General features: G+C 40.5%; 1 protein-coding gene across 3 annotated transcripts in view; it reads left to right on the top strand.

Moving 5' to 3' along the window:
- Positions 1 to 11,332, top strand: part of krit1 (KRIT1 ankyrin repeat containing) — a 50,039-nt gene extending 38,707 nt beyond the window's left edge. For all 3 annotated transcript variants that reach the window (XM_055656055.1, XM_055656049.1, XM_055656063.1), the window contains 7 exons: positions 550 to 706; positions 1,947 to 2,098; positions 3,073 to 3,239; positions 5,552 to 5,639; positions 9,362 to 9,568; positions 10,828 to 10,944; positions 11,102 to 11,332. In XM_055656055.1, coding sequence (XP_055512030.1) covers positions 550 to 706; positions 1,947 to 2,098; positions 3,073 to 3,239; positions 5,552 to 5,639; positions 9,362 to 9,568; positions 10,828 to 10,944; positions 11,102 to 11,191 — 978 coding nt within the window. In that variant the 3' untranslated portion in view covers positions 11,192 to 11,332. The remainder of the gene's footprint in view (positions 1 to 549; positions 707 to 1,946; positions 2,099 to 3,072; positions 3,240 to 5,551; positions 5,640 to 9,361; positions 9,569 to 10,827; positions 10,945 to 11,101) is intronic.
- The last annotated feature ends 13,219 nt before the right edge of the window (positions 11,333 to 24,551 follow it).

Here is a 24,551-nt window from a genome sequence, read left to right as displayed (position 1 = left end):
TCGGCTTTGTTTTCTTCAGTTTCTCAGAGTTTCTCAATGCCTCTGACTTAAAACTATCAAGCTTAAGTAAACAATTAAAACATGAAATAAAAATCAAAAAGGATAAAATTGCCTAAAACATTTTATAATATTAAAAACACTACTGCAGACTAAAATAATTGAAATATGTGACTTTTTCTTATTTTCCTTCATAGTAATAATAGTTCCAGTAAGATGAATGGGTTTGTTGCACAGCTCAGTCTGTAGTGGGATATGTGGAATTCCAGCAAGCTTCTATATTAACATTGGGCTCCATATTATGTGCAACTCACAGAACTCGTCAAACATATTAAGAGCTTTTTAATTTATGCAGGATTCTCGTATGTGCTGGCAGTTCCATGCAGCAAAACCAGAGCCTATGTTTCACAGAGAATGTTTTTAGCAATACCATATTTAACAAAGTTGATTTGATTGTAATTTAGAAGATTATCATATGTTAGTATGGGAGGAATAAACTTTACCAAAATATTAACCAAATAGTTGAATTTTAACTAACTTTTTTTTGTTTAGTATGAGAAAGTTCGAATTTATCGTACCGATGGGTCATATCGTGCTGTTGAACTGAGGCATGGAAACAATACAACAGTGCAGCAGATTATGGAAGGCATGCGGCTCTCGCAGGAAACACAACAGTATTTTACCATCTGGATCTGCTCTGAAAACCTCAGTAAGAAAGTTGACAAAATAATTTAATACATGGATATTAATATCGTAGTGCAAGTTAAATGGCCAGATATTGACAAGGATTTTATATGGATTGTTAAAATAAAAAGAATGATATATACATGCTATCGGGTGTAATTTTAGTAAACATTTCCAACCACACTCATCAATTCTGAAATACATTATATTTGTTATCTTTGGTACTTTTAAATCAGAATCAGAATCGCACTTTATTGGCCAAGTATGTTTTGCAACATACGAGGAATTTTATTTGCCAGGTCAGTCACACAATCAAAAGCAACAGATCACTCAAAAATGCATTTTAACATGAACATCCACCACAGTGACTCCTACACATTCCTCACTGTGATGGAAGGCGAAATAAAGTTCAAGTCCCTTCCCTTAGTTCTTCCTCGGTCGTGGGCCTCGAGCCCCCGTTGACGGGACGATCTTGACTCCCGTAGCCGGCGGCGTTCGGGCCCTCCACATCGAGGCGATCAAGCTCCCGCATCGAGGGAATGTCAGCTCCCCCGCGCTGGACGATCGAACCTAGCGTCGGGGCTGGTCAAACCTTCTGCGACGTTGGAGCTCCCGACTCGGCCTCTCCCGAGACTGCGAGCTCTTGATGGTAAAGTCCGCGGTGGGAGCGATCCCAGGCAAGGGATCAGCTCCGATGTTAAGTCCACGCCCCGCGGTGGGGCTCACGTCTGTCCGAGGAGGCTTCCAGCTCCATCGATGGAAGGCCGCAGAGCGCGCCGGAGAATGTGATCCGAAAATTAATCACATCTCCGGCAAGGTAAGAACTTAAAACTCCCAGAAGGGGCCCTTTTAGCATACCTCATCCATGCCGACCATTTGTCCTTACTAGACTGATATCTGTCAACACTTTTCCCTATCCATGTATCTGTCCAAATGCCTTTTAAACATTATAATTGTATCTGCCCCCACATCTGCTCTTGCAACTCACGAACCTCTGAATCAAAAACTTACCCTTCACATGTCCTTCTGTTAGATCACATCCCAAACTCTCAATAGACTTGAGATAGTTTACTTCCTTTGTTATACAAATGGTCTTTTTATATACTTTGACAATCTTCTTTTGTTCTTCCAATAGAGATGAGACATTCTATTAGCCTTGAGCTTACACCTTCTTTTGTGTATAGATATGGCTTGTAGTCAAATTAAGTGTGTCTAACGGGTGTTACCTTCTGCTTCATGAGAATAAAATGACTTTTTTTAACCAGGTTTGCAACTTAAACCATACCACAAGTCTCTTCAGCACCTGCGAGATTGGCCGGAAATTGTTATGGAATTAACATGCCTTGATCCCCACTTGGAAAAACCACAACTTTTCCTGCGCAGGGACGTGCGACTTCAGCTAGAAACTGAGAAGAAGGTTAATATTCATAGGTTGTTTTGTCAGTTGCATGTTTTAAACTTTAATATACAATATGCTTCCACTGCTTAAAAATTAGTACTGTATATATAATAATAAAGATCGCAAGTTTTGACTGACTGAAAAGTAATTGCAGCTCATAAGGAAATGTGTTGAAATGGTAGGCTGTTGGTACAGGAGGTCTGGCTTTATAACTCCTAGTGTTCTAACACTTTTAATTTTAAATTAAAAAAAAAATAAAAGAAGAATAATCATGAAAATTAAGATAAAATTAGTCATTGTAGTAGACAATAGACAATAGGTGCAGGAGTAGGCCATTCGGCCCCTGATCATCCTCAATCAGTACCCCGTTCCTGCCCTCTCCCCATATCCCCTGACTCCGCTCTTTAAGAGCCCTCTCCTCTCTCTCCTCTCCCTCTCCTCTCCCTCTCCCCCTCTCCCCTGCTCCCTCTCCCTCCCTCTCCTCTCCTCCCTCTCCCCCTCTCTCTCTCTCCACTCCCTCTCTCCCTCTCCCTCTCTCTCTCCCCCTCTCTCTCCCTCTCTCCCTCTCCTCTCTCTCTCTCTCTCTCTCTCCCTCTCTCTCTCTCTCTCTCTCTCTCCCTCCCTCCCTCTCCCTCTCCCTCTCTCTCCCTCTCCCTCTTTCCCTCTTTCCCTCTCCCTCTCCCTCTCCCTTCCCTCTCTCTCTCTCTCTTTCTCTCCCTCTCTCTCTCTCTCTCTCTCTCTCTCTCTTTCTCCCTCTCTCTCTCTTTGTGACATCCATTCCCACAACTGCCACACCTTTCCTGCAACATATATCTAATTTTCTCTCTTTCCCAATTCTGATGAAGAGTGTCAAACATGAATCTTCCACCCCACTTCTCTTTGCAATGATGTTGTCTGACCTGCTCAAAGATTGCAGCGTTTTCTCTTTTTATTTCCGGTTTTGGACATCTGCAGTTTTTTGATCTTCATGTACTATATCTTGTGTATTAAAGGTGGACGATCCATTGGCTATCCTCATTCTGTTTGATGAGGCACGTAGCAGCCTGCTGAAAGGATTGTATCCTTGTGCTGACAGCCAGTTGATAATTCTGGCTGGTCTACTTCTTCAAATCATCTATGGAAATTATGACAGTAAAAAACATAAGCAGGGATTCCTCAAGTGAGTATAATTATAAGTAACATATCAAATGCAGACAGACCAAATCCACAGGGATTTCAACTTGAGATTTCCAACTGTTTTTTCTGCTACTTGGTTTCCTTCATCTCTCAGCTGATTATTTTAGTTTTTATGGATGAGAAACTTTCTATTACTTAGCGCTATAAATGAAGACATCCAAGTCAATTGATTGACCCTGGGAAACTTAATTGTCTACCTTATGGTAAAACCTTGAATATATGAAACATGCTTTTTATTATTTCATATTATTTCATATTTTAATTAATATATTATAACCCTCTTTTGTCTCCGTTAATCCCTTCTGTGGAATAGCAATTACCTAATGAAAAGTCTTTCACTGGATTGGATTTTAATTCATAAAACATAGAACAGTACAGCACGAGAACAGGCTATTCAGCCCACAATATCTGTGCTGAACATGGTGCCAACACCAACTCTTGTCTGCCTGTGCATAATCCATATCCTTCCATTCGCTGCATGTCCATATGCCTATCTAAAAGTCTCTAAAATCCCACTATGGTATATGCCTCAACCACCACCCCGGCAGCACATTCCAGGCACTCACCACCCTTTGTATAATACAAATCTTACCCTGCACATCTCCTTTAAACTTTGCGCTCTCACCTTAAAGCTATGTCCTCTAGTAATTGATTTTTCATTGCTAGGGTAAGGTTCTGACTGCCTATCTTATCGATGCCTGTCATAATTTTATATGCTTCTAGGGGGTCTCTCTACAATCTCTGGCGTACCAGTGAAAACATTTCAAGTCTGTCCAACCTCCCTGTTGCGAATAGCCTCTAATCCTGCCATCATTCTGGTAAACCTCCTCTGCACCCTTTCCCAGGCGTCCACGTCCTTCCTGTTGTGGAACAATCAGAACTGCACACAATACTGCAAATGCTGCCTAACTAGTACCGTAAAGCTGTATCAAGACTTCCTGATTCTTTTCTCAATGCCCTGACCTATGAAGGCAAGCAGACCATATGCCTTCTTTATCACTCTATCTACTTGTATATTTTCCCATTACATTTAGCCTCCCAAAGTGCAACACCTCACACTTGCTCAGTTTAAATCATCTGTCATTTCCCCACCCATTTATGTAGCTGATCAATATCCGCTGCATACTTTGACAGCCATCCTCACAATATTCAATAGTTTAATGGGCACTGCTTTCAAATAGCAGTTAAACCAACAAAATCTTTACCACTATAAAAACATAAATCAATACCAGTACGATTTAGACAGATTTGAAGACAATCTAATAATAACTTTACTCGATAAAAACATTGCATCAGCTGTTGTTATTATTTTACTCTCTAAATTCTGAATCTGAATAACATTCTCTCCAAATCCAATATATTTGGCCTTAAGCATTGTGCCAAAAAGACATGCAGTTTTACATATGGGGTAGGACCATTAAATTGCCATTCCCTTTTCAGTGAGAAAGTGTTTTGTAAACTCAAAATCACAAAGGAATCTTATTTGCAATCTCACCTTAAGTTTGATAGGTAGATGTTAAGATCCAGATTATCACTAAATATGTATTTTTTTTCAATACATTCCAATAAGAGACAATTAAACAGTTGCAATAATTTCATACATTTTTGCATTCCGACATGATAATTTTGTTTAAAACATAAATTCTGCTAATCTCAGCAATTTAGTGAGTACTTGTAGAAAAAAAGGCAGTGCCAGTATTTCAGGTGTGTAAGCCTTCCAAACAAACCCATTCTTTATCTTAAGAGGAACTGGCTGAGTTGCATATTTATTTTTAAAAAAAATTCCCTTTCAAACCACGTATTTTCAATTTATAAATATATTTGTAGATATTAAATTATTGGACATGGGAGGTTTTAATTTTGCATTGACAAATATGAATGTACTTCCGCTTTTTATTTGAAATATAGTTCCTTAACAAATGCACATTTCTCATGGTTTAATGAAGTCAATAATGAATCTCTAATGTTTTTCAGTATCATTCTACAGCTTCTCAGAGGCAAGCTGAGTTCTTAATCTACCCAATATCCTTAAGTGTGTACTGTCTGTTAAAGAAGCTGCACCTAATTAATTTATCTTCCCATGCAAAGAGAGACAGGGAATTTAATTATATTTATAAAATTAATCTCGACTAAGATCAGAGATTTAATACAGGAGTTTCTGCAATGTATCTGAGTATCTTAATTCCATGCATTTCCTACTAATTCAATTAATTTTGTTTTGCTATTTTACAAGATATTTTTCCTTAACATCTTTCAGTGTTTCTAACTTACTTGTGTTTATTAACGTATTTTCAGTGAGGAAAATCTCAAATGTATATTACCATGCACCAAACTGAAAAGCAAGGGGCCACATTGGATTGGTAGGATTCTACAGGAGTACAAGGTCTGTTTCAAGATGTTTTTTTGATATTTTACATTCTTTTAAAACTGATTTTAATTTTCCATGTATTTTCTCAAAATTATTTTGTTATATGTAACAAATATTAATTTATTAAAGCTGATATGCGAAATGCTTTTATGATACAAAATAATTTACTAGTATGATATGTTAGTTCATGAAAGACAAACACACAATAAGCGTGTTAAGTTCTCAATGAACAATCATCCACCAGTCCTCATGCTTGTAAATCCTCATAATTAGGCTATTTGTCAGATTATGGAGGGTTGGGTGTTTATGCGTGCTATTTTCGTGATATTTATTTAGTTGTTTATCTTTTAATATTTTACCTTGTATGTATCGTTAGCTTTTAGAAATGTTTGAATGGTGCACTGACTGGCTGACATTTTTTAATTTCGTTGTACATGGTTCATGTTACAATGACAATAAAGAAACTATTCTATTCTATTCTATTATGGTTTTAATATGAAGTAATTACACTTCATTTTTAAATCATAAGTAATACCAAATTAGTTCATCCCTGAATCTTGGCCTTGGAGTCCCAATCTGCAACTGGCTTCTAGACCTCTTTACCAGCAGACCTCAGTTGGTTTGAGTGGTTCATGATATTTCCTCCAGCATGAAAACACTGATGCCACACCGACTTGTGTGGCTCTTGCTGTGTTCCCTGTGTACCCATGACTGTGTGGCCGAGTACAATGCCAACTCAATGCGGATACTGAAATCTTGAGCCAGAAAACAATTGCTGGAGGAACTTAACAGGTCAGACAGCATCAGTGAAGGGAAATGGACAGATGACATTTCAAGTGTGATGAAAGGTCATGATCTGAAACATCCTCTGCCCATTTACATCCACAGATGCTGCCTGACGAGCTGAGTTCCTCTCGTTTCAAGAAGGGTTTCGGCCCGAAACGTTGCCTATTTCTTTGGCTCCATAGATGCTGCTGCACCCGCTGAGTTTCTCCAGCATTTTTGTGTACCTTCGAGTTCCTCTCGCAGTTTGCTTTTTGCCAACTTGTTCTTTACATTTGCAAATTATATCACTGGACCAACAACAACAATGCAAGATTGTGTAGGAAAGAGATTGTGAACCTTGTGTCGTAGTGTCAGGACAATAATCTATCCCTTAATGTCAGAAAGATGAAAGAATTGGTTGTTGACCTAAAGGAGTGAGGAGTTGAACATAATCCTATCCTTGTTGCTGCTGAAGAGATGGTCGACAGCTGCAGGTTTCTAGGCATTCTTATCACCAGCAATCTAACCTAGTCCCTTCACGCTGATGCGATGATTAAGAAAGCATATCAGCATATTTACTTACTTAGGCATCTGAGAAGATTCAGCATGTTTATGAAGATTTTCTCAAACTTCTACAGTTGTACTACAGAAGGTGTTCTGAGGGGATGCATTTTATCCTGGAATGGCAACTGCTCTTCTCTTGACTAGCTGAATCTGCAGAGAGTAATAAACACAGCCTTGCCCAGCCTTGTCTGGTTGCTAAACACTTTAACTCCCCCTCCCATTCCCACACTGACTTTTCTGTCCTGGGCCTCCTCCATTATCAGAGTGAAGCCCAGTGCAAATTGGAGGAACAGCACCTCGTATTTCGCTTGAGAATATTGACTTCTAACTTCAAGTAACCTTTGTTTTCTCTCTCGCTCTTGCTCTCGCTCTCACTCTCTGTCTCTTCCCTTTCACAGTTCCCTGACCAGTCTGACTGTCCCTGATTACATTTATCTCTGTTTTCTTTGTTATTACCTTCTTCTAGCTACCAATGATCTATTCTACATTGCCCTTGTTCTTCAGCCCCTTTGATGTATTGTTCTCACACTTCCATACCTCTGTATCTTCCCCTCCACTGACTCACCCATTCCTTCTCTCCAGAGATGCTGCCCATCCCGTTAAGTTACTCCAGTAATTTGTTTCTATCTTCTTGCCCAAACATGCTGATCTCTGTCTCTGTACTGTACACTGACAATGACAATTAAAATTGAATCTGAATCTGAATCACCCTTCCATCCAGTCGATCTTTTGCGGCATTGCATCGGGAAGGCTGGAACTATTGTTAAGCATGCCTGTCACCTTGGCTATTTTCCCTTGTCCCTCTGAACCTTCCAGATGAACACAGAGGAGCTTGAAAGCTTGGATATGCAGAATGAACATCCGCTTCTTCCCCACTGCTACCTAACTCTTGAACCAATAATATCTTTCACACCCCCATTCCCAGAGATGCTGCCATATACCCTTAACTCTACCTCAATTATTATTCTGTGATTGTACTTGAATATTCTTTTGCACTACTTCATTTTTGCCATACAATCTTCCACCAAACTGCAGTTTAGTATTCGTATTTATTGCATTTATCAATACACTATGTATACTGAATACTCGCTATGGGTCATGTGAACAAGGAATTTAATTGCACCCTGGTATATATGACAATATTCTAATCAAAATAAATTTATATTTTAGTGAATGTCCAGATTTCTTAAGATTTTAATTCTCTTTTTTTCATTAACTAATAGGAAAGGGGGATTGTCAGCTTCCTTTCCATTTCTCCAATGATTAATTCTTCAGTCGATATGCAGTAGACAGTTTACTGCTGCTGGAAATCTCTAGATCATTGGCGTAACTTATGTGTTTGTGTCTCACATCTAGTTTAGTTTAGTTTATTGTCATCCAGTGCTATCTAGTCAAAAATGCATAAATGATAGAAAACGTTGCTCCCCTGGTGCTCTGGTTAGTAAAGCGCGGTGTATCGAAAGCCTATTGACGAAAAGACATTTCAAAGAGTAGGAAAAAATCCTATCATAAATAACCTACAGACCCCTAAATTTGCAAATTTCCAATTTTTTCCAACTCCCACTTGCAAAAATATAATTTAAATAAAAGCAGAAAAACCTAGAATACATATCAGCACAGGTGATATCAGTGTGAAAGAAAAACAAAGCTCAGCTTCTCAGGTTGATGACCTATCACCAGACCAGTTTTCAGCATTTTCTGTTTTATTTCTGATTTATAGCTTTTGGTGTATTTCGTTTCTTGAACATGTCATTCAGATCATGAGCCTGAAACAAATGAATGAATGGAAAAAAAATCCCAAATCATCTAAAGGTTACAAACAGTAATGTCTATACTGGCACTTTGCTAGATAAATCGCAAATTATCTTTTGTTACCTCTTCCCTAACCAAGAAAGGAAGTTACCATAACTCCACTAAGGCATCATAATTAAAAAAATCTTGATTACATCTCTCATACATTGTTATGGTATATGGTAAATATTTCATCTCCCTTTTTAACTCTAGTTAGTCACCATTACCAGGAGCATCCATGTTGCATGTTGTCTGGACCTATACATAGGTGTAGATAAATGCATTAAGGTTTCTTCTTAGAAACCTCTAGGTTGTGAGCTTCAAACAGATGTTATTTCTACATAATGCAGAACATTGTATAATGATTTGTTTCTTTCACTGTTTTCACAAATGTTTTAAACAATAATTTTGAACACACACTCGACAAACCTCAAAACAAGTACTTTTTAAATTTCTCACAAAAAGGGAAACGATATATTGTAAATTACGTTATTTGTTAACAGCAGGATTTTTTTGCAGTTTTTTCAACTGCAAAGCATTTTGCAGTCCTTGTGCCTTTGAGCAATTGCAGTGTTTTCCTTTGAAATATATATCTGAAAGAATGTGATCTCTAATAGAGCCTAAGCAGCCGTGAAGGAATCAGTAAGGAGATGCACCATCTTCAACGCCTCTTCCTGCAAATTTGCTGGGAATTTCCAACTTACGGAGCAGCCTTTTTCACAGGACAAATATATACCAAAGCTAGCTCAAGTGGTCATAAAGTTGTCAAGGTCTACGTGGGCGTAAACACAAGAGGTCTGCACTTGGTAAACATGGAAACTAAGGTAAATTTATTGTAAATGGTCCAAACAAAGTACTAATATAACAAATTGTAATAAAAAGGAACTGCACATGCTGGTCTCTATCTTTGATAATATGACATGTATGGTGGGTAGAGGGATTGAGTTGATGGGCAGGGAATGAAGATTGTAGCAGAGTATTAAAGATGCTGATACGATTGGCCTTCATGATGGATGTTTGGTGGACATTGCTTCGATAACTAATGCATGGAAATGGAAGCCATATTTTTGATGTTGTCTAAAGACAGCTAATTAATTAGAAAATGGGAATTGTGGCCATTAGTGTGGGAAAAGAAAGGGAACATTTTACAAATAATTATCAAGCGTGAACTGGAACAGGTTCAGTGTTGGCACGTTTAGTTGGTATAGAAAGGTTTTCGGACTTTGGCCAGTGTGCAGGCAGCTCCTAGATGGTATATGTGGTTGTCCAAGCATAAATTCCATCAGTATATATATATATATATTTATATGAACAGGTGTAACTCGATGATCGGTTAATTACCTCAGCACAATACTGCTATAGACTTTGTATAAGGGTTAGTACATATTTCTCTTGCATATCTTAATATGGACAGGCTAGATGCAGGAAGATTGTTCCCGATGTTGGGGAAGTCCAGGACAAGGGGTCACAGCTTAAGGATAAGGGGGAAATCCTCGAGATGAGAAGAACTTTTTTTCACACAGAGAGTGGTGAATCTCTGGAACCTCTGCCGCAGAAAGTCGAGGCCAGGTTGGCTATATTTAGAGGGATAGATTGGCTCTTGGCATAGGGGGTATTACGGGATACTGTTGGATGATCAGCCATAATCATATTGAATGGCGGTGCAGGCTCGAAGGGCCGAATGGCCTACTCCTGCACCTAATTTCTATGTTTCTATGTTTCTATAATTATGGGATGGTTAAATCGTATAAATAATTTATTTTATTATTGTACATTTATTTGTTATATTATTCCGTTAATATATTTGCAAAAGCTGCAGCTTTTAAGAATTTCATTGTTCTGTTGCTGGTCCATATAATTAAACACTGTTGACACTTGAGAATTGAGTAGGTGAGAATTGTCTATCCAGAGCATATGTTTGTAATTCTGTTTTCTTCCTCTTTCTACGTCATATATTGCTGCAGAACTATATACAAATTGATCATTTCTAATGGACATTTTAATTGTTACTGGCATTTACAATATACTTGAGAGTTACTGAAGTGAATAGTAATAATTTCTTGACATGTCCCATTTTTGTTAGGCTTTGCTGATTAGCCTTAAGTACGGCTCCCTCGTGTGGCAGCTGGGTGAAGCAGATGCCTACTTTCAAATTCACAGTTTGGAAAATAAAATGAGTCTTGTTGTACATACAAAGCAGGTAAGAAATCATTCTGAGCACTCCTGAGATAAAGATAAATCTCTATTATTGTCAAACAATGTCAGGTATTTGTGTATAATCTGGTGATTGTTTTCATTTTCTCTTTTAATTTATCTTTCAATTACCGGTACATTTATTTTTTGCCTCCATCCTACAGGCTGGTCTCATCGTGAAGTTACTGATGAAACTAAGTGGCCAACTGAGTGTAAATGAAAGAAATTTGACAGAAAGACATGCATATGGGTAACCATTAATGACTAGTATGAGTTTTGTCTTAACATAACTCTTGAAGTCCAAATGTAGTTTGGCTTAGTAGAACACCGAGAACGAAAATGCTATCTATGGATGCTGTGGATTTTTTAATGTATATTTGTATGATAAAGAAGAATCACATACTGTGTCTGTTCCTTTAACAAGTGCTTCATGCGTATCAACTGCCTATTAGATATTTACATTGTTTCTTATTGCTAAAGAAATGTTTTATTCAAGTGGAACAAATACCAACTGTAAAGTATGCTTTACCTTTATAATTAATGCACATTATCTATTTTTAGCAAGGTCATTTATAAATATTGCACTGTTAATGTCACTGTAATTTGTTATAAAATAAACAAAGACTTAAAAAATTGTTTATTGTTATTTTTTCTTTCCTATATTATTGTTGTAAAATGGTTGGGAAAATATCAGAAGCTTTGCCCACAGCAGTCATTATGAATTCGTTTTTTTAATTTAATGGATAATTTGAAAAGCCAATAAGATGTAGGGCTTCATCTCAAGGCGTTTTATGATTAAATAACTGTATTTCAATAATACGCTTTAGTTTAATGGTACACATTAGAACAGCTTCTTCCCTGTTGCTCTCAGACTACTGAAAAGACCATTCGTAAGCTAAGTCCAGACCTCCTATCCTATCTTATTACGGCCATTCCCCTTTTTATAATCTGCGCTTTCTATAACTGTAACACTATATTCTGCACTGGTATTTGTTTCACTGCCTGTGTACTTGCGTATGACTTGATTGTGCTCGTCTTGTAGAATTTGACTGGATAGCAAAAAATAAGGTTTTTCACTGCATCTTGGTACACGTGATAAATAAACCATTACCAATCGGAGCTCATTTAAAATATTTTTTAAAGGCTTTGAATCTACCATTTGAATCTAAGCTGATTGATATGCTGTGACTTTGAGTCACATGGAGACTACAGTAAATGTAACTAGTTTTTATTGAGCACAAGTAAATATGAAGGCTTAAACATGAGCACATGTCTATAATTGCATAGTTCACTTCAATATTTTGTGTGCAAATTAATGGTCTCGTGGAATGACATGTTTGCAATGGGAGCACATCTAGTTAACTAAATCAATTCTAAATAGACAATAGGTGCAGGAGTAGGCCATTCGGCCCTTCGAGCCAGCACCGCCATTCAATGTGATCATGGCTGATCATCCCCAATCAGTACCCCGTTTCTGCCTCCTCCCAATATCTCCTGACTCCTCTATCTTTAAGAGCCCCATCAACCTCTCTCTTGAAAGTATCCAGAGAACCGGCCTCCACCACCCTCTGAGGCAGAGAATTCCACAGACTCACAACTATCTGTGTGAAAAAGTGTTTCCTCATCTCCTTTTTAAATGGCTTACCCCTTACTCTTAAACTGTGGCCCCTGGTTCTGGACTCCCCCTACATCGGGAACATGTTTCCGGCCTCTGGCGTGTCCAAACCCTTAATAATCTTATATGTTTCAATAAGAAATCCTCTCATCCTTCTAAATTCCGGAGTATACAAGCCCAGCCGCTCCATTCTCTCAGCATATGACAGGACCGCCATCCCGGGAATTAACCTTGTGAACCGACGCTGCACTCCCTCAATAGCAAGAATGTCCTTCGTCAAATTTGGAGACCAAAACTGCACACAATACTACAGGTGTGGTTTCACAAGGGCCCTGTACAACTGCACAATGACCTATACTCAACTCCTCTTGTTATGAAGGCCAACATGCCATATGCTTTCTTATCTGCCTGCTGTACCCGCATGCTTACTTTCATTGACTTACTGATGTACAAGGACCCCCAGATCCCGTTGTTCTTCCCCTTTTCCCAACGACACCATTTATATAATAATCTGCCTTCCTGTTTTTGCTTCCAAAGTGGATAACCTCACATTTATCCACATTAAACTGCATCTGCCCACTCACCTAACCTGTCCAAGTCACCCTGCATCCTCATAGCATCCTCCTCACAGTTCACACTGCCACCCAGCTTTGCATCATCTGAAAATTTGCTAATGTTGCATAATCCCTTCATCTAAATCATTAATATATATTGTGAATAGCTGCGGTCCCAGCAGCGAGTCTTGCGGTTCCCCACTAGTCACTGCCTGCCATTCCGAAAGGGACCTGTTAATTCCTACTCTTTGTTTACTGTCTGCCAACCAATTTTCTATCCATGTCAGCACTCTACCCCCAATACCTTGTGCCTTAATTTTGCCCACTAATCTCCTATGTGGGACATCAAATGCTTTCTGAAAGTCCAGGTACACTACATCCACTGGCTCTCCCTTGTCCATTTTCCTAATTACATCCTCAAAAAATTCCAGAAGATTAGTCAATATGATTTCCCCTTCGTGAATCCATGCTGACTCGGACCGATCCTGTTACTGCTTTCCAAATATGCCGCTATTTCATCTTATATAATTGACTCCAGCATCTTCCCCACCACCGATGTCAGGCTAACTGGTCTATAATTCTGTGTTTTCTCTCTCTCGCAATTCTTTAAAAGTGGGATAACATTAGCTACTCTCCAATCCACAGGAATTGATCCTGAATCTATAGAACAGTGGAAAATTATCACTAATGTGCCCAAGATTTCTAGAGCCACTTCCTTAATTACCCTGGGATGCAGACCATCAGGCCCTGGGAATTTAACAGCTTTCAGTCCCATCAGTCTACCCAACACCATTTCCTGCCTAATGTGGAGTTCCTTCAGTTCCTCTGTCACCCCAGATCCTCTGGCCACCAGTACATCAGGAAGATTGTTTGCGGCCTCCTTAGTGAAGACGGATCCAAAGCACCTGTTCAACTCATCTGCCATTTCCTTGTTCCCCATAATAAATTCACCCTTTTCAGTCATCAAGGGTCCAACGATGCAATTAGATTAATTTGACCAAATTGACTCAGCGGTAGAGCTCCAGGGACCCGGGTTCTCCTGACTACAGGTGCTTCTCTGTACGGAGTTTGTACGATATCTCCGTGACCTGCATGGGTTTTCTCTGAGATCTTCAGTTTCTTCCCACACTCCAAAGACTTACAGGTTTGTAGGTTAATTTGCTTGGTATAAATGTAAAATCGTTCCTGGTGTGTGTAGGATAGTGTTAATGTGTGGGGGTTGCTGATTGGTGCAGACTCAGTGGGCCGGAGGGCCGGTTTCTGCGCTGTATCTTTAAACTAAACTAAATTACCTATTCTTAAATCCCTGCATATTACAACAAAGAAATAAGAGACCAACTTTACCAGCCTATTAAATATAAATATTTTTTACATGATTTAAATATAAAACAGATATAGTTAACAGTTATGACATTACTTTTAAATTATTAAAATCTACATGTTTGTTTGCTGCTGTGGTTCCTGTTTATAAATTGATGTAATTCCAATTTACCTATACATTGAATATTAAGTGAATAAACTTGCATATACTTATGTCCTTCTTGAACAGTTCAAATTTAAAATCACCTTTTGAAAAGCACATTTTTAACTGTTGTTAGAATCAATAATGTTTTATTATTAATGTTTTATGTGTCATTCCTAACTGTCACAGTATATCATGTCACTTGCGGGCGAGCACCAAGGCAAATTCCTTGTATGTGAATACTTGGCCCATAAACTTATTCATTCAAAAGGGTGGAGGGGGAGAGATGAGGGATGTCTTGTGCAGAAAATTCTTAGCAATCTTGAGAAATCAATGATAACTGTTTTCATTTGTTCTGCAAGAAATGGTAAAATGCTAGTGCTATGGACATTGTGCCGACAGCTGGTCAAGGTTTAAAGATGTAGCAAAAGATGTTGCATGAATATCCAGAGATTTAACTGAAATGTCTTCAAGTTTAGAGAACTATCAATAACTCGTCTTAATAAAGTTTACTTATTGGCTATCCCAATTGAAAGACAAACGTTGAACATGTTATTCATAAAAATAGATTTATGTAATAGACTAAAATTTTAGACCAAGAAGATTAGTGTGTATATATCTTTGTCTTTTAAGTTACACAGTTAATTGAATGGTGCTGCCCGTGGCTGGTAGTTCCAAACAGAACCAGTTGTGACAGCCGTTCAAACTGAAATACATCCTGGAGGGAGGGGTTGAGATTCCACGAGTTAGATTCAGGGACCATTGCGATGTTTCACAGGCAAACAAAATGAGGTGTCCAGTTTTATTGGGGTTGATGGAAATTGGTTGTGCACTTACTATTTCACAATAGACAATAGGTGCAGGAGTAGGCCATTTGGCCCCTCGAGCCAGCACCGCCATTTATGTTGTAGCAAATAGGTTGTAGAAAATAAAATGCCAATGATTCCTGTGGAGAGTCGAGAATTGCGGATTAGGAGAAGAAGAGCAGGGCAATAACTTTAAAATTATTTTGCTATATAATGATTTGAATTATTTCTAATTATGTTTGTTTAGGTGCTTGGCTAGAGGTAGCCAGGGAAGCAGCCAGAGGCAAGGACTGGAAATAGACCTGCATGTGCAGTCAGGTGTGGGACCTGGGGAACTGTTCTTGGCAAAGAGGATGAGTAATGAGAAGCAGTGAATGCAGACTGTGCTCAAGTCAATGTGTGTGTTTGTGTACGTACTGTATCTGTGCTGGGTGGCACCAACATTTGTGCTAACTGCCCATGCAGCAAAGCCTGGTCTCCAATTATCATGGTACTGTAGAATCCACTAAATTTCACGACCGAAAGTAAAGGACAAGCGACACAAAGCTTTGCCAAACACCTTGTGTCTCGTTTATTCCTTTTAACATAAAATCTCCTCATTACTGCTCCTGTGCAGTTAAGGCCAATTAGGGCATCTGACCTCGGGGCTGTTATTCAGCTCTTGTGCCTGGGCCTTCACGTGAGGCTGCTGGCTAATTGCCAGCAGTAACAAGCTGTACGATAAACCACGTGGGCATTGTCACCGCAATATCCCTTGCCATTGGGTCATGATCTAGATATGTAAAGTTCTTGCTATAGTTGGGGTACAACAGCTACCCCATGTTAAAATAAACCATACACTGACAATTTCCACTCCACAGAGTGAAATTCAGCAAGCACAGCGTCATAGACAATACCAAGAGTGAAAGACTTGAATGCTGATCCACTGTTGCATTCAGGAACTCAAATGCATTGACTAGTAACATTACAAACCCCGCAATCAGTGGCGCTCTAGATCTGCCCATTGCCTGTGCGTGCGACTCGAGAGGCTGTGAGTTAAATGCAGGTTTTTCTTTGGTTGTCAGAGAGGGATTTCCTCATATGATAAGCTTATGATGTAGAGGAAATCTCGTTCTGTCATCCCGTTCGTGTTTTTTTTTCCAAAACGTTGCTGGTCTATTGGATTGCTGGATTTGAAAGTCGGGTTCAACTTAAACGCCTTCCAAATAACGGAATCAAGTTCAGGACAAAACAAAAGGTATGTCGGATGTTTATTTAACATCTCATCGAGTTTTTGGTGTAATTTCATTTTAATCTGATGATGCAAAATAAGTTATTTTGGCCTCGATATCTGTATGTACTGTGGAAGTTTTTAGTCAGATATTAGTATGAAAATATTGATCATGGATAGACAATTACATAAAACACGGATAGTTTAGATGTTCTTATGACATGATTGTGCAGAAAATAATGATTTTGATTATCTTGAGAGTGGATGTTTGGGGATTTTGAACACATGGCTGTGAAACCGGCCCTTGCCCTCGATCACAGCTTTTGTGTTAAGTTAATAGAAAAACAATAGGGAACAAGATGCTAATTTCCGAGTATGAAAATGACCATCATTTTTTTAATACTGAAGATATGAAAGTGAATTAGGTATCAATTAAAGGTTTTTTTTATGCTTTATCTGATGGGATAAAATTACAGGCTTGATTTTTAACATCTCAAAATGTTGTGACATCCCTACATTGACTTGTATATTGTCACAATGAGTGGTAAATAATGAATGATGGGTGGCTTAAAGAAATAGGCAAAACACAAAGTGCTGATGGAACTCAGTGGGTCAAGCACCTGGGGGAGGATGGACAGGTGCTGGTTTGGGTCAGGACGATTCTTCTGACTCTCTTGTCCATTCTGTCCTGGAGGCTGCAGGACCCACTGAGTTCCTCCAGCAATTTGTGTTTTACTGAAGAACAGTATGGTGGCTAAACGTTCTTCTAGAGAGTCAAACCAGAATGGGAGTCTCACCTGTAGAATTATTTTTGGCTGACCCTAACGATGATCACCAGTGAACACACCCAGATGAAATCAAGGAGGACTTTGACTTTGAAAAAAAATCCCAGTCTGCATCCCAAAACGGAGACAAACTGATCCCCCAGGTGACTGAGAAGGAATGCAAGGCACAAATGGCAAGTAAGGAAAGTTTGAAATAAAAATGCAGATGTTGCAAATCTAAAATAATTATTGAAAACGTTGGAGATATTCAGTAGGATCTGTGGGAAAAGAAACAGAGTTAATGTTTAAGGATAAAGACCCTTTGTCAGATGATCCCGGTTGAAGATAAGGGTCTGCCACCTCAAATGCTAACTCTTTTTCTTCTCAAATATACAGCCTAAGTTTCTACTATTTTGTAAAAATTAATAGCAAGAAATGTTAGCATAAGTCCAACTGGGTCTTTCTCTTGACAAAATGCTTGAACCATAGCATGGTCATAACAAGGTGATTTAGCAGACAGATCAGAAAAAATCTGACACTACCCCTTGTACAAACACTAGCACTTATTAAAATATATAATTGTACAAGACAGGTACCTGTACTTCAATTGTGTCCACATCACCTATACCAGGGCAGGCATCGTGACTGCAGGACACACTACTGTTCAGCCCATTTTTACATTCCCATCAATGTGACCTCAAACATTAGCATTAACAGGGGTACTGCCGCAAGAAGAAAGCAACTGCACTGTTTTTTTTAATCTCACAGTTCCAGCATTGTTTTCTTTTCATAGAACACAAAGCACCAGAGTAATTCAACAGGTCAGTTGGCATGGAGGAGATGCTGTTGCATGTACACTGCCACTTACGGCTGTGATTTTTGGCCATCTTACTCGGAGTCCCCCTCCGTTGCGTAGGACAAGAGGATTTTTCCCGTCGATGAAAAATAAAAGAGTTATTAATGTTTAAAAACTGACATTCTCTCTGCTGCCCGTGCTGGTGGGAGGGGGGAGGGACTATAAAACCTGAAAGTGTTGTGCCTCACTCAGTCTCTGCAAGATGGAGGAAGCGAGAGGGTCACGTCTCTCTGTGCTGTGAATAACACTGAACACATGTGCACTCAACTGTGAGTGCCCTTAATGTGGTTTGAAAATGAAAATGTGGTTGCTTTGAAATGCGGCACTGCAAATGATCGTTGGTGGTGGTAACTGCTTTGAAATGCTGCACTGCAAATGGTTGATGGTTGTGGTAACTGCTTTGAAATGCGGCACTGCAAATGGTCGTTGGTGGTGGTGACTGCTTTGAAATGCGGCACTGCAAATGGTTGTTGGTGGTGGTGACTGCTTTGAAATGCTGCACTGCAAATGGTTGGTGGTGGTGACTGCTTTGAAATGTGGTACTGCAGTGGTTGTTGGTGGTGGTAACTGCTTTGAAATGCGGCACTGCAAATGGTTGTTGGTGGTGGTAACTACTTTGAACTTGACAACTTCCTGTTTGCACTGTATATTGATTTTAGGTAAAACATTACCACTTATGGCTGTGATTTCTGGCCATCTTACTCAGTCCCCCTCCACTCATCAGGTGCAGAGGATTCTTCCCATCAATGAAAAATAAAAGTGTTATTAGTGTTTAAAAAAATGTTGAGAATCTCTCTCCTGTCAATCACGCCATGAAGACCACGCCCCTTCCGGTGGGAGGGGGGAGGGATTATAAAACCCGGAAGTGTGGGTGTGGCTCAGTCTCTGCAAGATGGGGGAGGGAGAGATCACGACTTGAGCTGTGAATCAACTGAACACATTGAATGTCTACAGAACTGTGAGTGTGGTATTTTGTGTGGTTTTATGGTGGTTTGACCCTGCTTGAAATGGTATGAAACTGCATTTGTATGTGGTGGCCTTGCACCCTGCATGAAATGGTATTAAACTGCATTTGAATTTGGTGGCCTTGCACCCTGCATGAAATGGTATGAAACTGCACTTGAATTTGGTGGCCTTGCACCCTGCTTGAAGTGGTATGAAACTGCAATTGAATTTGGTGGCCTTGCACCCTGCTTGAAATGGTAGGAAACTGTATTTGAATTTGGTGGCCTTGCACACTGCTTGAAATGGAATTTCAAGGAATAGCCGTGCGTCAACTGCTCGCCCACCAGCCGTGAGTGAGCTGCCAGCACATCAGGCATGAGTGGCTGAGCTGCCACCCCAAGAATCCATTTGGCCCACAATGTCCATACTAGCCCTCTGGAAACCAGTCCCTTCAGCCCACAATACCCATACTAGCTCCAGAATCCCCCCCCCCCCCCCCCCCCCCCCCCCCCCCCCCCCCCCTCCCCCCCCCCCCCCCCCCCCCCCCCCCTCCACTGGCCACCAATATTGGAATTGGTGGAGAGGTGGAATATTGCGTTGGGGGACCAGCCCTCCCGTGTGAACATGGAACCCAACGGGTCCCACTTAGTCTAGTATATATATATATGTGTGTGTGTGCGTGTGTGTGTGTGTGTGTGTGTATATGTGTGTGTGTGTGTGTATAGATATATGTGTGTGTGTGTGTGTATATATATATATACATATATATATATATATATACACAGTGCCCTCCATACTGTTTGAGACAAAGATCCATCATTTATTTATTTGCCTATGTACTCCACAATTTGGGATTTGTAATAGAAAAAAAAATCACGTGCTTAAAGTGCACATTGTCAGATTTTAATAAAGGCAATTTTTATACATTTTGGTTTCAACATGTAGAAATTACAGCAGTGTTTATACATTGTCCCCCCATTTCAGGGCAGCATAATGTTTGGGACACAGCAATGTCATGTAAATGAAAGTAGTCATGTTAAGTATTTTGTTGCTTATCCTTTGCATGCAATGATTGCTTGAAGTCTGCAATTCAAGGACATCACCAGTTGCTGTGTGTCTTCTCTGGTGATGCTCTGCCAGACCTGTATTGCAGCCATCTTTAGCTGATGCTTGTTTTGGGGGCTAATAATTCTCTAATAATTTTTCTTTATTGGAGAATTCTTCTGTCATCAGCTTGTAGGTCTTCGTTGGCCAGCCAGTCCCTTTGCGATTAGGAAGCTCACCGCTGCTCTTTTTCTTCTTAATGATGTTCCAAACAGTTGATTTTGGTAAGCCTAAGGTTTGGCTGGTGTCTAAGTTTTATTCTTGTTTCTCACTCATAATGGCTTATTTGACTTTTGTTGGCACAACTTTGGTCCTCATGTTGATAAAGAGCAATACAATGTTCCAAAGGTGATGGAAAGGCTAGGTGCTGAGAGCTCTCTTATACCTGGATGTAGGAGGCAATTAAACACACCTGAGCAATTACAAATACATGTGAAGCCATGTGTCCCAAACATTATGGGGGGGGGGGGGGGGGTAGAGTTGCCGGGGTCGGAGCTACAACCGGCACCGCCCGCAGCCCCAGCTGGGAGTTGGCAGCCACAGCGCTGCGGAGCTTACTGCACGGCAACCCGGTAAGGCATTGACCGCTCCCCGCCTCTCCGACCAGGTAGGGGACTAAGAATTAAAGTTTACCCCTTCAACCCCCCCTTCACATAAAAGCCCTTCAAACTAACTGACTAACATTTAAGCAATGATTTACAGATGTTTAAGTGTCTCCCCAGTCTCCGGGGAGGAGGCAGCCGCTACAGTAGTACAGACCTGGGTTGACCGTGGGTCGTTTCGGGTCAAGTTTGGCGCCAAACGCGAGCTTTGGTGTGCAAACGACATCCTGGAAAAAATGGCCGGTTTTCGGAGTTTTTCGGTTTCCAGAACACCGGATAAAAGGTTGTGCACCTGTATAAACACTCTTGTGATTTCTACATGGTGAAGGAGGATCCTAAACGAGTGCCCCCACATCTAAAAAGTCTCAGAAGTGATAAATCTGGCTGTATATTTTTCTTCTGATGCATTTTCATTTTGTGTGTAAAAGCCCACTTGAGAACCATGGGCGATTTAAAAAATTTACAGCCAGATTTATCACCTGAAACTTTTTAGATGCGAAAGGAATCAATAAAAAACACAAATAATACCTTAGTTGATGAAATGCAGTGAGCAAACGGCCAATGTTCGCTAAGCACCCTGTCTGTTGTTGTCCCTTCAGCTCTCGCTTCTATCTATCGTCATTTCTCCTCACTTTTGGAATTCTGAAGTAGGCTAAATGTCTCACACGCTTATCCTGATTTCCATAATTATTTACAGCGCAAAAATTGACAATTTTGGCGGGTTTTAACGGGCCCGCTATGCTGGAAACAATGGTAAGTGCTTACCTGCAGTACATCGCGTGGACTCCACTTGGAGTAGCGTAGCAACAGTACGAGTCATGGGTCGTGACCCGACTGCCGTGAAACCTCCCTATATCACCTGAATAGCCTCCATTGCTATGCAGACGATACCCAACTCTATCACCCACTGAAGCCCAAATCTGTTTAACCTTACCCACTGCCTCGAGGATATAAAGTGTTGGATGGCCCAGAACTTCCTCCAACTAAACGAGAGTAAGTCTGAGGTCATCCTTCTCGGCCCCTCGGACTCAATCAAAATGATAGCAGGAAGCATTAGAAGCCTTACACCACTACTCAAACTTCATGTCAAAAACCTTGGCACGATATTTGACTCAGCACTGAAATTTGACAAACAAGTCAATGCCGTGGTAAAAGCTAGCTTCTTCCAGCTTCGGACGATTGCTAAAATAAAACAATTCCTCCAGTTTGATGACCTGGAAAAGATCATCCACACATTCATCTCCTCCCGCCTAGATTACTGCAACTCCCTTTACACAGGCATCAGCCAATCTTCCCTGTCCCGCCTGCAACTGATCCAAAACACCGCAGCGAGACTCCAGACGGGCACCCGAAAAAGGGACCACATCACCCCGATCCTGGCCTCTCTCCACTGGCTCCCTGTGCTGTTCCATATAAACTTCAAGATCCTCCTCCATGTCTACAAAGACCTCAATGGGCTTGCCCCCACCTACATAAAAAGTATTCTCACCCACCACTCCACCTCCAGGCCCCTCGGATCATAGAAACATAGAAACATAGAAATTAGGTGCAGGAGTAGGCCATTCGGCCCTTCAAGCCTGCACCGCCATTCAATATGATCATGGCTGATCATCCAACTCAGTATCCCATACCTGCCTTCTCTCCATACCCCCTGATCCCTTTAGCCACAAGGACCACATCTAACTCCCTCTTAAATATAGCCAATGAACTGGCCTCAACTACCCTCTGTGGCAGAGAGTTCCAGAGATTCACCACTCTCTGTGTGAAAAAAGTTCTTCTCATCTCGGTTTTAAAGGATTTCCCCCTTATCCTTAAGCTGTGACCCCTTGTCCTGGACTTCCCCAACATCGGGAACAATCTTCCTGCATTCTAGCCTGTCCAACCCCTTAAGAATTTTGGACGTTTCTATAAGATCCCCTCGCAATCTCCTAAATTCTAGAGAGTATAAACCAAGTCTATCCAGTCTTTCTTCATGACAGTCCTGACATCCCAGGAATCAGTCTGGTGAACCTTCTCTGCACTCCCTCTATGGCAATAATGTTGTTCCTCAGATTTGGAGACCATAACTGCACGCAATACTCCAGGTGTGGTCTCACCAAGACCCTGTACAACTGCAGTAGAACCTCCCTGCTCCTATACTCAAATCCTTTTGCAATAATAATAATAATTATAATAATCTTTATTTATATAGCACTTTTCAACAAAACCAGTATTTGAACCAAAGTGCTTTACAGCATGAAAGCTAACATACCATTCGCTTTCTTTACTGCCTGCTGCACCTGCATGCCTGCCTTCAATGACTGGTGTACCATGACACCCAGGTCTCGCTGCATCTCCCCCTTTCCCAATCGGCCACCATTTAGATAATAGTTTTTGCCACCAAAATGGATAACCTCACATTTATCCACATTATACTGCATCTGCCAAACATTTGCCCACTCACCCAGCCTATCCAAGTCACCTTGCACCCTCCTAGCATCCTCCTCACAGCTAACACTGCCCCCCAGCTTAGTGTCATCCGCAAAATTGGAGATATTGCCTTCAATTCCCTCATCCAGATCATTAATATATATTGTAAATAGCTGGGGTCCCAGCACTGAGCCTTGCGGTACCCCACTAGTCACTGCCTGCCATTGTGAAAAGGACCCGTTTACTCCTACTCTTTGCTTCCTGTTTACCAGCCAGTTCTCTATCCACATCAATACTGAACCCCCAATGCCGTGTACTTTAAGTTTGTATACTAATCTCTTATGTGGGACCTTGTCGAAAGCCTTCTGGAAGTCCAGATATAACACATCCACTGGTTCTCCCCTATCCACGCTACTAGTTGCATCCTCGAAAAATTCTATAAGATTCGTCAGACATGATTACCTTTCGTAAATCCATGCTGACTTTGTCCAATGATTTCACCACTTTCCAAATGTGCTGCTATCCCATCTTTAATAACTGACTCTAGCAGTTTCCCCACTACCGATGTTAGACTAACTGGTCTGTAATTCCCTGTTTTCTCTCTCCCTCCCTTCTTAAAAAGTGGGGTTACGTTTGCTGCCCGCCAATCCTCAGGAACTACTCCAGAATCTAAAGAATTTTGAAAGATTATTACTAATGCATCCACTATTTCTGGAGCTACTTCCTTAAGTACTCTGGGATGCAGCCTATCTGGCCCTGGGGATTTATCGGCCTTTAATCCATTCAATTTACCCAACACCACTTCCCGGCTAACCATGATTTCACTCGATTCCTCCAACTCCTTTGACCCGCGGTCCCCTGCTATTTCCGGCAAATTATTTATGTCTTCCTTAGTGAAGACGGAAACAAATTAGTTATTCAATTGGTCCGCCATATCCTTGTTCCCCATGATCAACTCACCTGCTTCTGACTGCAAGGGACCTACATTTGTTTTAACTAATCTCTTTCTTTTCACATATCTATAAAAACTTTTGCAGTCAGTTTTTATGTTCCCTGCCAGTTTTCTTTCATAATCTATTTTTCCAGTCCTAATTAAGCTCTTTGTCCTCCTCGGCTGGTCTCTGAATTTCTCCCAGTCCTCCGTTATGCTGCTTTTTCTGGCTAATTTGTACGCATCATCCTTCGCTTTGATACTATCCCTGATTTCCCTTGTTATCCACGGATGTATTACCTTCCCTGATTTATTCTTTTGCCAAACTGGGATGAACAATTTTTGTAGTTCATCCA

This window comes from Leucoraja erinacea, chromosome 2 (assembly GCF_028641065.1).
Source record: "Leucoraja erinacea ecotype New England chromosome 2, Leri_hhj_1, whole genome shotgun sequence".
Taxonomy (NCBI): Eukaryota; Metazoa; Chordata; class Chondrichthyes; order Rajiformes; family Rajidae; genus Leucoraja; species Leucoraja erinaceus.
The sequence above is the reverse complement of the archived record's forward strand: the minus strand, read 5'-3'. Positions and strand labels throughout refer to the sequence as shown.